Raw genomic sequence first — 13,756 nt, forward strand, 5'->3', positions numbered from 1 at the left:
ATGTAAAAGAAAAAATGAAAAAGAAAAAGCCTCGGAACATTATCTGGAAGAATTCATGTGTAAACTTTCATCTACATCTGTTTAGTACAGTAGTATCTGTGAATTGCTATAATATGCATTCACAAACACAGACACATGCACACAGAAATACACACTCAATTATTATTGCACACATACACATACACAAACACACACACAAGTCAACCTCATTTCTATTCCCAGCTTGCCAACAATTATTTAATCAAGTATGAACCAAATGTAAAGACACAAAGAATGTGACATGATCATAACAGATTATAAACCTTTGTAAAGGGCTGAGAGAGGGGAGGAGGGAAAGGAAGGGGAGCCTGGAGGGGAGGGGAGGGGGAACTTGAGGAAGGAGTGAGAGACGTAACTAAATTAGTATTGCTAACAGTTGAGCCCGTCCTTAATCGAGCACGAAGCGGACTTGGCGAAGCTTCGTGAAGTCTTTATACCGAAAACCCGCAGCTACGGCGAAGTACTTTGTACCCTCCTTCGCTTCGCAAGTTTTGACATAGCTCTGCGACGAAGTTTGTTTTTGTCAGAAGAGTGCTTTTTGATTCAAGATGGACGTAGAAATCACACTCGAAAGAGCAGAGTGCATTCCCTTGGACTTCGTGAAGCTATGCTGAAAGTAGTTCAATTAAGGGACGAACACTCGTTTCGGAAGCTTCGCAAAGTGAGCTACGCGAAGTCGACTTGGTCCAATTAAGGACATGCTTAACAGACGCCTAGACGACATCAAATTTACTTCAGGCGCCTGTGCACAGCGGAAGGCAGTGAACTCTTGACTGCACATTAATTAATTCACCAATGGATAGTACAGTCCCTTGAATCTTTCTTCTTCTCCTTCGCTCATGGGCTGAAACTCCCACGTTCACTCATGTTTTTTACCTTTTTTACCCCGCCCCTCGGGCAGCATACGCCCATTAAATTTTCGGGGGAAGCATGCTGGGTATTTTCGTGTTTCTATAACCCACTGACATGGATTAAAGGATCTTTTCCATGTGCACTTGGTCTTGTGCTTGCGTGTACACAAGAAGGGGGACAAGGCACTAGCAGGTCTGCTGCACACAAGTTGACCTGGGAGATCTGAAAAATCTCCACCCTTAACCCATCAGGCAGCGGCGGCCAGAATTTGAACTCACGACAGTCTGGTTAGGAGGCCGATGTCTTACCACTACGCCTGTCCCTGAAATCTTTCAAATTCAACGGCCGACAGCACTGGATTAGACGTCAAAGCGATCCAGGTCAGTCAGCTTTGAAAGATGCTGAGTACATAACAACGATTTGTTTCAGGTGTCTTTTCACTGTTAATGTTGAATGAAGCTTTGTAAATTCAGGAACAGTTTTCTACTGCAAGCCTAACGGTAATGTTGAACTTTAGCGTGATAAATTGATAGCTCACAATCCAGTGGCGTTTTTGAGTTATTTTTGATAGGAGTCCCTTTTAAATCAAACCAAAGAATATTTATCATGAAATTAATTGATGGATTGAGCTCCGAACTTAAGCAGAATGAATTTATTTGGTCCTTTGATCGACGAAAATGACAAGAAAATGCATACAAAATATCGACAGTCAGACAGAGTTGCCTCCCTTCCTTTGAAATGGCGGCTTTGCTGATGTGTTTTCCATCAAAAACGCATGTAATTGAAAAGCATCTGTACAGTTCATTTCGTGACTTCAAAGGTATCTAAAACGACTTGTTATGCTAACAAGGGCAGGTTCTGCAAAATTGGAGGCTAAAATGCCCCTGAATTGTGAGCTATGAATTCATCACGCCAAAGTTCAACATTACTGTTAATAACATTAGAGGCTTGCAGTAGAACACTGTTCCTGAGTTTACAAAGCTTAGTCTCTTCTTATCTAGAATAGTAACTTGAAGTGCAAGATCAGAGAGAAGTTCAGGTGTACTGCAGTGTGTAAGATGAACCAGGCAGCTTTTCCTGGATGGCACCGTCCATCATTTCATTCATGGCAACAGTCAGGTAGTTCTTCCAGTCTCCAACCTCGCCTGCAAAACACAGATGAGCAATTAATCAAAGGCTGCAGTAATTTAGTGCCTACTGCTTGGAAAAACTAAGGACAAGGCGAGAAACGGGTGTGGTCCAAAAGGGGTGGGAGGGGGGTGGTTGGGGGGGGGGGGGGGGGATATCTTGAATGGGGAGGAGAAATGCATAGGCAGGATAAAGGCTGGAATCTATACTGTCCATCATAACAAAAAAAACCAGGCAGATACGTTTTAGTACAGGTCGTTGTGATGAGGCCGTTAATTATAAAACCATATTGTACAAAAGGCTATCCATTCCACTACAGTACCATATTCAACACCAAAAAATTGATTGATTTTACACAAGGCAATGTTTGTACAGTGGAACCTACAATACATGTAGACACCCACAAAATCAAATTCATAAACGCTAAGTTCCTGCAATAAAATCGACAACAAATCAGAACAGCTTCAACAGAACAAGTTTTGCATGTCATTGGAAAGAACTATCAAATTTTGTTTTTATCACCTATCTTGTCTAAAGTATCCCATGCTGAACGGTGTAGGTGTAATTCCTCTTAGAACCTTTTAAAGGTGGTTTTTGAAGCTGTTTAAGCGGGTAAATGTAATGATCAAGACAAAAAAACACAAAACCGGTAACTTTCAGAAGGTCCTCAACGCATTGCCTCATTCAAACTTTAGGTGAAACACACATACACACACAAAGCATACCCTTTCTGTACATCTTTGTGTCCTTTGTCATCGTATGAGAAGAGATTTCTGATGGGAGGGTCTTAGATTGGTCCGCTTGTTTCATCTTCTGGAAGCTGCACGCCTCAGTGATTCTCTCGCAGAGGTCTTCTGATGCCTCAACTTCAAGAAACTTTGCCAGTCTCTGCACATGCTGCACTTGGTTTTCCTGGTGAAAAAAAATAAAAAGACAATAATACAGATCCTGTAAAATGTAGCACTATATGAACATGAAAACTATGATGGATAATTATAATTTTTGGTCATTTAGCTGGAGGAAAAGTGCACTTGCTTAGGTTTACCTTTTTTTTACACTTAAATATTTGACCGGAACTGAGTTCAGTGGGTTTGTTATTGCACACACAAAAAACTTACCCCCCGAAACACACAGAGAAAGAGTCACATAAAACATTTTGTAAACAAGAAGTTAGAATTCTTAACGCAGTCGCAGACAACAGTAAGCGAGAGCGATGCGAAGCCGAACACCTGGTTATATATACATGTATTTCTATGTAATATTGATTTGAAAAATGTTACCTTTCGCATTGCCTCATAGGAAAGCTGGAACACTGGAACATCAGGATTTTGTTGAATGAAGGCCTCCATTTGTTTTATGAAGCAAAAGTAGTTGCCGTACACCACTGAAATGAGATGCAATAATGATTATAAAATAAATGTATTAGAAACTCTGATTCTTTTCCTCAAATGTTCAGCAGCAAAGTGATCTAACTGGCAAGACCCGCTGCAGGAAGAAAAAAAGAAGCATGCTTGGCCGGATGAGACCCCCCTGCAGGAGAAGCTGTTTGGCGACCTGATGGCCCTAAAGAAGACTGCTGCATTCGTGCGTGCCACAGGAGTGGATGTCGAGAAGAAGAACGTTGGCAAAGTGGGGGGTGGTGTGAGGATAGTAAGAATAGTTGGAAAGAAGGAAAGGAAAGTCAGCAAAAAAAAACATCCTCATCAACTTGCACACACATATATATATATATATACTAGCATTCCAGGGCCCGGCTTCGCCCGGGTTTTACGTTTGAGAATGATAAAGTATGCTTGCATGGTAAGAGTTACCTCCCTTTCATGGCTAGAAAAGCCAGAGTTGCCTCCCTTGGCTTCGAGAACATTCCTGTACTTTGCAGTCAAGCTGTTTCTTCTTCATTTATTCTACGTATAATAGCAATATAGAATGTCAATTATCACTGGCATTATGCACAGATGAACAGTAAGACTCTGTTCCGAACTTTATACGGTGTATTCCATAATGGGGAGTTGCATGATCTGAGAAAGGAAACAATGTATCAGGAAACTCAATGTATCAGGAAACTGAAACCCAGGTGCACATCTGTGGCTTTTAGACAGTGTGCATGCACATTTTCTTTTTCTTGCCTTTTGTCATAATAATAATGGACATTTGCTATAGCGCATAATCGAAAATTTTTATCTAAATTTTGATTTGATTAATATACTTACCCGAATCACATGATTTGCATTGACCCACTTCGATGCTTAGGTTATGATAAAAGCTACCCCGTCTAGGTATAAGGGGAGCAACCCCAACTAAAAAAGTGACTGCACCAGCATGACTGGCACCCTGGGTTACGTCCCATGTAGCACACTACGTCATCAATGGTGCTGGTCACGTGATACCCCTTCAATCGACTAATAGAACATGAAAAAATCGAGCGGGGCAGGAGGGAGGGAATTACTCATGTGATTCGGGTAAGTATATTAATCAAATCAAAATTTAGATAAAAATTTTCGATTATAATTACATATTCTTACGCCGAATCACATGATTTGCAGATAACTCCAACCAGGCGGTGGGTAAGATCAAAAAAGTTCAAACTCACCATCAATTTCTGGAAAAGCACTGGCCCGCTGCCACCAAGGCAGGCAGGGACCTTGATCCATCGTTACAGAGCGAAGCAATGTCTCTCAGATAAAAGCTGATGAATACATCGTCTGATCGCCCATAAGCTGTATTCAAAACTTCGCTCATTCTGTGGGACCGCAAGACGGCCAAGGAAGAGGCCCAAGGCAGCAATGTCTCCCTATTAAACTGATAAAGACAAAAGCCGAGCACCAGTAAGCTGTGTGCAGGACATCATCCAACCTCCCAGACCGTAAAACGGCCGAGGAGGAGGCCCAGGCCCTGGAAAAAGAGCTCGGGCTGAACCTAGGGGAAAGATAGCCGATAGCTACGCCAAGGCGGAGGGGAAGAGAATCCCTCGCCAAAAAACTGGCCCACTGCCAAACATCAGGGAAAGAGCCGGTGAGAAAGAAAACATCTAGCTCACTCTAAAACCCTTGCCAGGAACTGGCCCACTGCCAAAAGACAGAACGAGGACCGAGAACCAACCTAAATGACAGTCGCAATGCCGCTCAGGCAAAAAATGCGAAAGACAGCATCAGAGAGCCCGTAAGCTGTGCTCAGCACTTCTTCCCATCTCCTGAACCATAAAAAACAGCCCAGAAAGGGGCTCAAGTCTTGAATAACCCGAGCCGAGTAGAGGGACAGACAAGCTGCCCCCCCCCCCCCCCCTTACTATTGGAAGGAAATGCCAAAAACCCTGGAAACGACTAAGCGTAAGGTTGACCGATCATAAATGAAAAGCACCAACCTTCCCCAGGACCGTAAGACAATCATGCCAAAGAAAAAACCTTGGCATGGAGAGAGGCCCGAAAGGCCGGAGAGATAACGGTCAGCTCCAGAGAGGAGTGACCTGTTTCCTAGAAAGAGAGAGAGACGTCTGAGTACAAAAAACCAGAGTCAAACTCAAAGAAACAACTCAGAAGAGACGGTCACCAGAAGTCCACTACCAGTCCATGCAGAAGCACAGAGGGAGGTAAACAGAGGAAGAAGCGGCCTACGAAAAGTGTAAGCCGCCAGCAGAGCGGAGAACGCGGTGGCCAAAGCCTGATGTGACCGGTGACTCTAACCGAAAAGACTAAAGTCAGAGTGATCACAAAGCAGTCTGCTTGTAGGTAAATGAAAGAAAATCAAAAACCCAAAACAGAAACGAGACTGGAAAGGAAAAACAGAAAACTGTGAAGCTAACCAGCCTTAAGACTCCCTGAACGAGAGTTCTCAAGACGAAGGGCCCGAAGTAAATTCCGCGGCCGACCGAGCCCAGAAAAATCCTGAGTCTGGCTGAAAAACCAAACACGTCTGATACCTCAGAACCGAGAATCAGACACGGAACACAACAGGCAAGAGTCCGTAATAGATGCAAGCGGTAGAAGGGTGACCTTAACAGGCAACCCACCCCACCGGAAGTCGACCCGACTCGCCTCATGGCAGGATGAGGGAGAAGAGGAAGACACAAATTCTAGAGACACGGAGACCGTAGTCGCCCATGCCAGGCAGGAGACTATTACACGAGCTAAGGCTGAGAGCCGGAACGCCCGTAGACCTGCCATCAAAGATGCTGGGCTGAAAGCCCGCACCAAGAAACCAGGAAATTAACTAGACCTCCACCGAAAGGGGAGGGTTAGCCAATAAAGCTGAGAAAAGTGATAGGCCACAAGAATGACCCCTCACCATGCATTGCTAAAACCAATGCAAACTCAGTAAAATCTGAATGTAACTTCCGAGGCCAACTCAAGAAACCTTAAGTTTGGACGAAACACCAGAACAAGTCCGATCGCTAGAGAAAGACTCTAAATCGGCGAAAGACCCACAAGGACCGAGTCCAAAAGAGCAAACAACAACCACCACCACCAACGGAAGAAATGGCTGTTGTACCAGCCGAGGCTAAAAAACCCGGATGCCCTAATGCCGGCTGTTGTTCCCAAAAAACACAGACTAAGACGTCTGTGAAAGGAAGAACCTCTCCGGATAAACCTGAGCGGAGGACTTAGCCTGAAAAAGCTGAGTCTGCTTAGGTAGAGCCCGTTTTGCTGCTTCAAAGCTTGAAGAGCAAAAGAAGAGACCTGAAGGTCCCCACAAATCTTTATCTCCTTGGAGGCCAGGAGGCCAGGGAGGCCTTGGAAGCCAGGAGACCTTAGAGGCCAGGAGGCCTTAGAGGCCCAGAGGCCATGGAGGCCTAAGAGGCCAGGAGGCCTTGGAAGCCAGGAGACCTTAGAGGCCAGGAGGCCTAGGAGGCCTTGGAGGCCAGGAGGCCTTGGAGGCCATGGAGGCCTTGGAGACCAGGAGGCCTTAGAGGCCAGGAGGCCTTGGAAGCCAGGAGACCTTAGAGGCCAGGAGGCCTAGGAGGCCTTGGAGGCCAGGAGGCCTTGGAGGCCAGGAGGCCTTAGAGGCCAGGAGGCCTTGGGGGCCAGGAGGCCTAAGAGACCAGGAGGCTTCAGAGACCAGGAGGACTTGAAGGCCAGGAGGCCTTAGAGGCCAGGAGGCCGAAGAGAGACCCATCCACCAAGGGTGAAGAACTAAGGGTGTCTCATTGATTCCTCACAAACTAGGAATGGGCGAGGAACAAGTCCCGTCTGTACATGACCGTATGGGCATTGTGCAGAGAGGAAGGCCTTCTCCGTTCTAAATTCGCCCTAGCAAAGGTGGAGAAAGCATCCCCTGCGTCCTGCTCTTAACTGAGTGTAAAGGGCGCAAAGAACTCCGTAAAGGAGTGTCTCCGAGATGGAAGCAAGTTCCAAAAGCTGTCTGCCCACTTCCTCAGAGGGGAAGAGAGTCTGCTCAGAGAGCAGGGGACTCGAAACGTTCCCCAAAGAAGAAGTTCCGGCGTGACCGGCAAAGGTGCACGCAGAGGGGCAAAAGACGACAGCAAATTCCGGGACATCTTGGGCAAAGGCAACCTCCTCTGAGCCGCTAATGTCCCGAAGCTGGGAAGGCCGGAGCCTGAAGCCCCTTTCCTGCAGGTCAACGGCCAAACTTCACCCCTGACTAAGAGGAGGATGAGAGGCGTCGAAGACCAAAGGCACAGGAAGTGAGGAGAACGGCAGAACCCACTACCGAAGTGTGTGGTAGCTGCTAATCCGCCTGAGGCAGGGAGCCTGCAAGCCCAAAGGGCACTGCTGACGAAAAAACCAGACTCAAACCAGATGGGACCATAGCAGGTCCACTATCCAGTGAGCCCCCACTTCCGGCCGGAGCCAGAAGCGCAGAGGTCGCGCACGATCGCCGACATAAGGCAAGGTTCAAACCGAACGTGACCATAGTCTGTGCACTAACCAGTGAACCTACGCTTCCAGCCGGAACCAGACGCAAAGCTGTCGCGGACGACTGCTGAAGTAGGGCAAGCTCGAACCAGAAGTGACAGCAGCCTGTGCACTAACCGGTGAGCTCACACTTCCGTCCGCAGCCAGAAGCGCAGAGGTCGCGTACGACCACCGCCGTAAGGCAAGGTTCGAACTGAACGTGCCAGTAGCCTGTGCACTAACCAGTGAACCGATACTTCCAGCCGGAACTGGAAGCACAGCCGTCGCGTACGACTGCTGCCGTAGGGCAAGGCTCAAAACCGGACGTGACAGCAGTCTGTACACTAACCAGTGAACCTACGCTTCCGGCCGTAACCGGAAGCGGCGCTGTCGCGGACGACTGCTGAAGTAGGTAAAGGCTCGAACCAGAAGTGACAGCAACCTGAGCACTACCCAGTGAACCTACACTTCCGGCCGGAACCGGAAGCCCAGCTGACGCTGACGACTGCTGACGTAGGGTAAGGCCCGAACCGGACGTGACAGCAGCCTGTGCACTACCGGTGAACCTACACTTCCGGCCGGAACCGGAAGCGCAGCTGCCGCGGACGACTGCTGACGTAAGGCAAGGCTCAAACCGGACGTGAACGTAGTCCGAACACTAGCCAGTGAGCCTTTTACTTCCGGCCAGAGCCGGAAGCAGCTGTCGCGGACGACTGCTGACGTAAGATGTGGGACGCACCGGACGTGACAGCAGGCTGCGCACGAGCGGAAGAACCACTGCTTCCGGCCGGAGCCGGAAGCCCAGCTGTCGCGTACAACTGCTGGTGTAAGGCGGGGTTCGGTCCGGACGTGAACGCAAGTCGCTCACTAGACGGTGAACCCCTACTTCCTGCCAAAGCAGGAAGCCCAGCTGTCGGAACCGACTGCTGGAGTACGGAGAGGTTCTGACCCGACGTGAACGCAAGTCGCTCACTAGCAGGAGAACATCCGATTCCGGAAACCGGAAGTGCAGCTGCCGTAAACGGCTGCTGCAGACACCAACCTTGAAGTGGCCGGATCCCCGGAGGGACATGCACTGTTGCGCTACCGCAAGCGGAAGGCAACAAATGCCGGCCAGGAAGAGGAGAAGAAGATCCCCAAGGGACCGTCCAGAAACATCGCGGTGGACAGCAGCCTGGTCCGGAGAAGACCCAGAGTCTGAAGGAGAGAACGTCGCCTAACCCCCAGGCGGGGGGCAGAGCTGGCGACGAAGTCCGCCGCGGCAAACCTCGCGAACGAGGGAATCTATTTCTGGAAATAAGCAAAAGATAAGTGCAGACCCCAGAGCCCTAGACTCTGGAGCCGAAACAGACGTAAAACGACAGCCTTAGAGGCCAAAACGGACGGCAGAGAGCCAGACGGCCAATCGTCCGTAACATAAAAAACGGCACAGAACAACGTAAAAAATTGCCTAAAAATGTGCCAACATGAACAACAACGGAGTTCTTCAAAATAAGAGGCTGCTGAGGGATAGAGCTTAGCAGGGCCCAAGCCCTAACCCTCGGCCTTAGCTCCCTCTAATTCTCATTAACGGCCATGTAAGCACCAAGAGAAAAATAATCAAACAACTGAAACTAGCAAAGTCCGAAAGGACGCCAACCTTTCAGAAGCCAGCAAAGAGGGCAGCTAAAACCAGTTTAGGAGCTACCAAAGGCAGCTAAACAACTAGCTATACGAAGAGTTAAGCGTCCGAGTACGGACGAAAAATCAACATAACAACAACATGCTAGCTAAAAATGGCGACCAAGGAGGAAGCCACAAGTCTGAAAATAATAAAGTCCGTACAGACACAAACATTTCAGAAGCAAGCAAGCAAATAGATAAGCACGTACGTAAAAGCTACCGACGGCAGCTACAAAGCAAGCTACGACAGCGTTAATAGACCGAACCCGGCTAAAACAACAGAAGCCAGACAACGTGCTAATGCAAATGGCGACCGTGAGGAAGCCAAACAACTGCTGAAAACTTCAGAGTCCAACGGACATGCGAAATTCACAGCAGAAACAATAAAACATTCAAGAAAAAATGAACGATCTCACCAGCTGCAAGCCAGCAAGAAGTAGACGGGGGCCGAGGCCGGTGGGTGCCGTAGACACAAAACCAGCCAGAGCAAAAGCAAACACAACCGTCACCCTTGAGTGATAGTAGTCGATTGAAGGGGTATCACGTGACCAGCACCATTGATGACGTAGTGTGCTACATGGGACGTAACCCAGGGTGCCAGTCATGCTGGTGCAGTCACTTTTTTAGTTGGGGTTGCTCCCCTTATACCTAGACGGGGTAGCTTTTATCATAACCTAAGCATCGAAGTGGGTCAATGCAAATCATGTGATTCGGCGTAAGAATATGTAATTATAATCATATATATGCTCAATGCGCTTTACATATTAATCCGTGAGTCATGGCGACCACAGACAGACACACACACACACATTTACATCCATTTTTATATAGTAGAGGTATATCCAGACAATAACAAAGCAAAACAAGTCGCGTAAGGCGAAAATACAACATTTAGTCAAGTAGCTGTCGAACTCGCAGAATGAAACTGAACGCAATGCAACGCAGCAAGACCGTATACTCGTAGCATGGTCAGTCCACCGCTCATGGCAAAGGCAGTGAAAAGGGTCTTTCCTGGCAAAATTGCTTAGGCACAGTTAATAATTGTCTACCTATACCTGTGTCACTTGGAATAATAGGCCGTGAAAGGTAAATATGCGCCGAAATGGCTGCAATTACTGGCCGTATAAAATTTCATCTCACACGGCATCACTGCAGAGCGCCTAGAACTGTACCCACGGAATATGCGCGATATAAGCGTCATTGATTGATTGATTGATTGAAATTGACAAGAAGAGCGGGGTAGTAGTTGCGCTGAGAAGGATAGCACGCTTTTCTGTACCTCTCTTCGTTTTAACTTTCTGAGCGTGTTTTCAATCCAAACATATCATATCTATATGTTTTTGGAATCAGGAACCGACAAGGAATAAGATGAAAGTGTTTTTAAATTGATTTAGAAAATTTAATTTTGATAATAATTTTTATATATTTAATTTTCAGAGCTTGTTTTTAATCCGAATATAAAATATTTATATGTTTTTGGAATCAGCAAATGATGGAGAATAAGATAAACGTAAATTTGGATAGTTTTATAAAATATTATTTTTTTTTTTACAATTTTCAGATTTTTAATGACCAAAGTCATTAATTAAATTTTAAGCCACCAAGCTGAAATGCAATACCGAAGTCCGGGTTTCGTCGAAGATTACTTGACCAAAATTTCAACCAATTTGGTTGAAAAATGAGGGCGTGACAGTGCCGCCTCAACTTTCACGAAAAGCCGGATATGACGTCATCAAAGACATTTATCAAAAAAATGAAAAAAACATATGGGGATATCATACCCAGGAACTCTCATGTCAAATTTCATAAAGATCGGTCCAGTAGTTTGGTCTGAATCGCTCTACACGCACGCACGCACACACACACACACACACACCACGACCCTCGTCTCGATTCCCCCCTCTATGTTAAAACATTTAGTCATAACTTGACTAAATGTAAAAACAGACTTACCAACAGATAGACACAATTACAGATTGGCACATTCATACACTACAAAGAAATCATTTGACATGTTTAATGCACTGATGGGTACACTACAATGACCTCATTTGACATGTTTGATGCACTGATGGGTTGATAGATATAATTATGCAAATGGGCAGACAGAGAGCAAGAAGATGGGTAGGCAAATGCAGGCAGACAAACACACCCCCCCCCCCCCCCCAACACCGCATACCCACAAAACCCACTGCATTCTCTTCCCTTTCAATAAAACTTACAAATCTATCTCTACTCACTGTCATCCTGAAGAAATATCCTCAAGAAATCCAACAAGGAATAATCTTTCAGGTGCGGGAAAACCTGTCTGAAGTGGAAATACATGGACACCACAGTGTCTTTGGGATTACGATACACGTGCAGAACTTTCACTCCCTTCTCCTTCATCTCCTTCACGGGCAGCATACTAAACGGCACGTGAGTGTTCATGATGCGAGGTGAATCAAGGTTGTCAATGGTTTCCTTGGTGATGAATTCCATCATCAGGTTTTCTTTGGTGCGTGTTTCGTATTCGACTTTTCCTGTCAGAAGCATGTGTGTTACCTCCCATAACCAGTGGGTTCCTGCAAAAAGACGATAATTTGTTTAGATTTTGACACCACAAATTTTCTTGGCGCACAGAAAAATCTGATTCCTGACAATGTTTTCAGGAGTACTTACTGTGACAGAGGAAGACCCTTGCATTGAAGACTCCCTCCCTTTTTCTCAATTTTTTTTGTTCATAACCTAGCTGTGTAAATTAACCCCCATTTTAAGACTCTCCTCTTTTTAAGATCCTATTTTCTCAGATTTTTGGAGGTCTTAAAATGGGGGTTCCACTGTATCTAATGGGTAAAAAAAATAAAGAAAATCACCTGCTTTAGGATAGGCACATATGAACACATCTGTTCTGCGGAGCTCCAGGGAACGAAGATTTTCGATGTGCTCTTTCCATGGAACGCCACAAGGTTGTCTGGGTGGGAAGGTCATACCATCGATGATGACGCCATTCTTTTTGACTGGGTCATAATGTTGATCATCTTGGATATTTTGCTCCATTTTATGCGAGGTTACTTGTTTTCTGACCAGGAAAAGATGAAACATATTATAAAGAGAAAATTACAGCAAACCCACATTCTTCCTTCAGAATGAAATCAACAGCAATGATCAGTAATGCTGCTCTCTTTCCCCTTAACCTTCTCCCCCCCCCCCCCCCCCCCCGCCCCAAACACCCCCTTCCCCCCACCTTCTAGTTCTACCCACATCGTAACATAAAGCTGACCATCAAATAGTTTTGACATGTATAAATTTGTTTGTTTGTTTTTGCTTAACGCCCAGCCAACCACAAAGGGCCATATCAGGGCGGTGCTGCTTGGACATATAACGTGCGCCACACAAAGACAGAAGTCGCAGCACAGGCTTCATGTCTCACCCAGTCACGTCATTATTCTGACACCGGACCAACCAGTCCTAGCACTAACCCCATAATGCCAGACGCCAGGCGGAGCAGCCACTAGATTGCCAATTTTAAAGTCTTAGGTTTGACCCGGCCGAGGTTCGAACACACGACCTCCCGATCACGGGGCGGACGCTTACTACTAGGCCAACCGTGCCGGTAGTTTTGACATGTAGGAGGTAGTACGTCCTCTTACAGAACAATGTTATGTAGCCAGGACATTTGGTGTTGCATGTTGTTACTAGAACCTAGATCAGTATGTTAATTCAGCAGCACCAATTACCCAGTCAGCACACGATATCGGGTCGATATCGGTCCGATATCGGATTTGACCGGATATCTCGGACCAAGATATCCGATATCGGTCCGATATCGGTCCGATATCGGATTCCAAGTTTGCTCATCAGATTAACATTAAATTAATGTTAACTTTTTACTTTAATTAAGTTAACATTAATTTAATGTTAATCTGATGAGCAAACTTGGAATCCGATATCGGATTCCAAGTTTGCTCATCAGATTAACATTAAATTAATGTTAACTTTTTACGTTAATTAAGTTAACATTAATTCAATGTTAATCTGATGAGCAAACTTGGAATCCGATATCGGACCGATATCGGACCGATATCGGATTCCAAGTTTGCTTATCAGATTAACATTAAATTAATGTTAACTTTTTACTTTAATTAAGTTAACATTAATTTAATGTTAATCTGATGAGCAAACTTGGAATCCGATATCGGACCGATATCGGATATAACGTTAAATTAAAGTTAATTTTGTTTACG

General features: G+C 45.9%; 1 protein-coding gene across 3 annotated transcripts in view; it reads right to left on the bottom strand.

Annotated features, from left to right (window-relative positions):
- Positions 1-221: 221 nt before the first annotated feature.
- LOC138975778 (sulfotransferase 1E1-like) overlaps positions 222-13,756 on the bottom strand; it is a 39,921-nt gene continuing 26,386 nt past the window's right edge. For all 3 annotated transcript variants that reach the window (XM_070348528.1, XM_070348527.1, XM_070348526.1), the window contains exons 2-6: positions 12,386-12,591; positions 11,771-12,094; positions 3,300-3,403; positions 2,745-2,931; positions 222-2,036 (exon numbers count right to left, since the gene is read on the bottom strand). In XM_070348528.1, coding sequence (XP_070204629.1) covers positions 1,927-2,036; positions 2,745-2,931; positions 3,300-3,403; positions 11,771-12,094; positions 12,386-12,569 — 909 coding nt within the window. In that variant the 5' untranslated portion in view covers positions 12,570-12,591 and the 3' untranslated portion in view covers positions 222-1,926. The remainder of the gene's footprint in view (positions 2,037-2,744; positions 2,932-3,299; positions 3,404-11,770; positions 12,095-12,385; positions 12,592-13,756) is intronic.

Source organism: Littorina saxatilis, linkage group LG9 (assembly GCF_037325665.1).
Source record: "Littorina saxatilis isolate snail1 linkage group LG9, US_GU_Lsax_2.0, whole genome shotgun sequence".
In the NCBI taxonomy this organism is placed as follows: Eukaryota; Metazoa; Mollusca; class Gastropoda; order Littorinimorpha; family Littorinidae; genus Littorina; species Littorina saxatilis.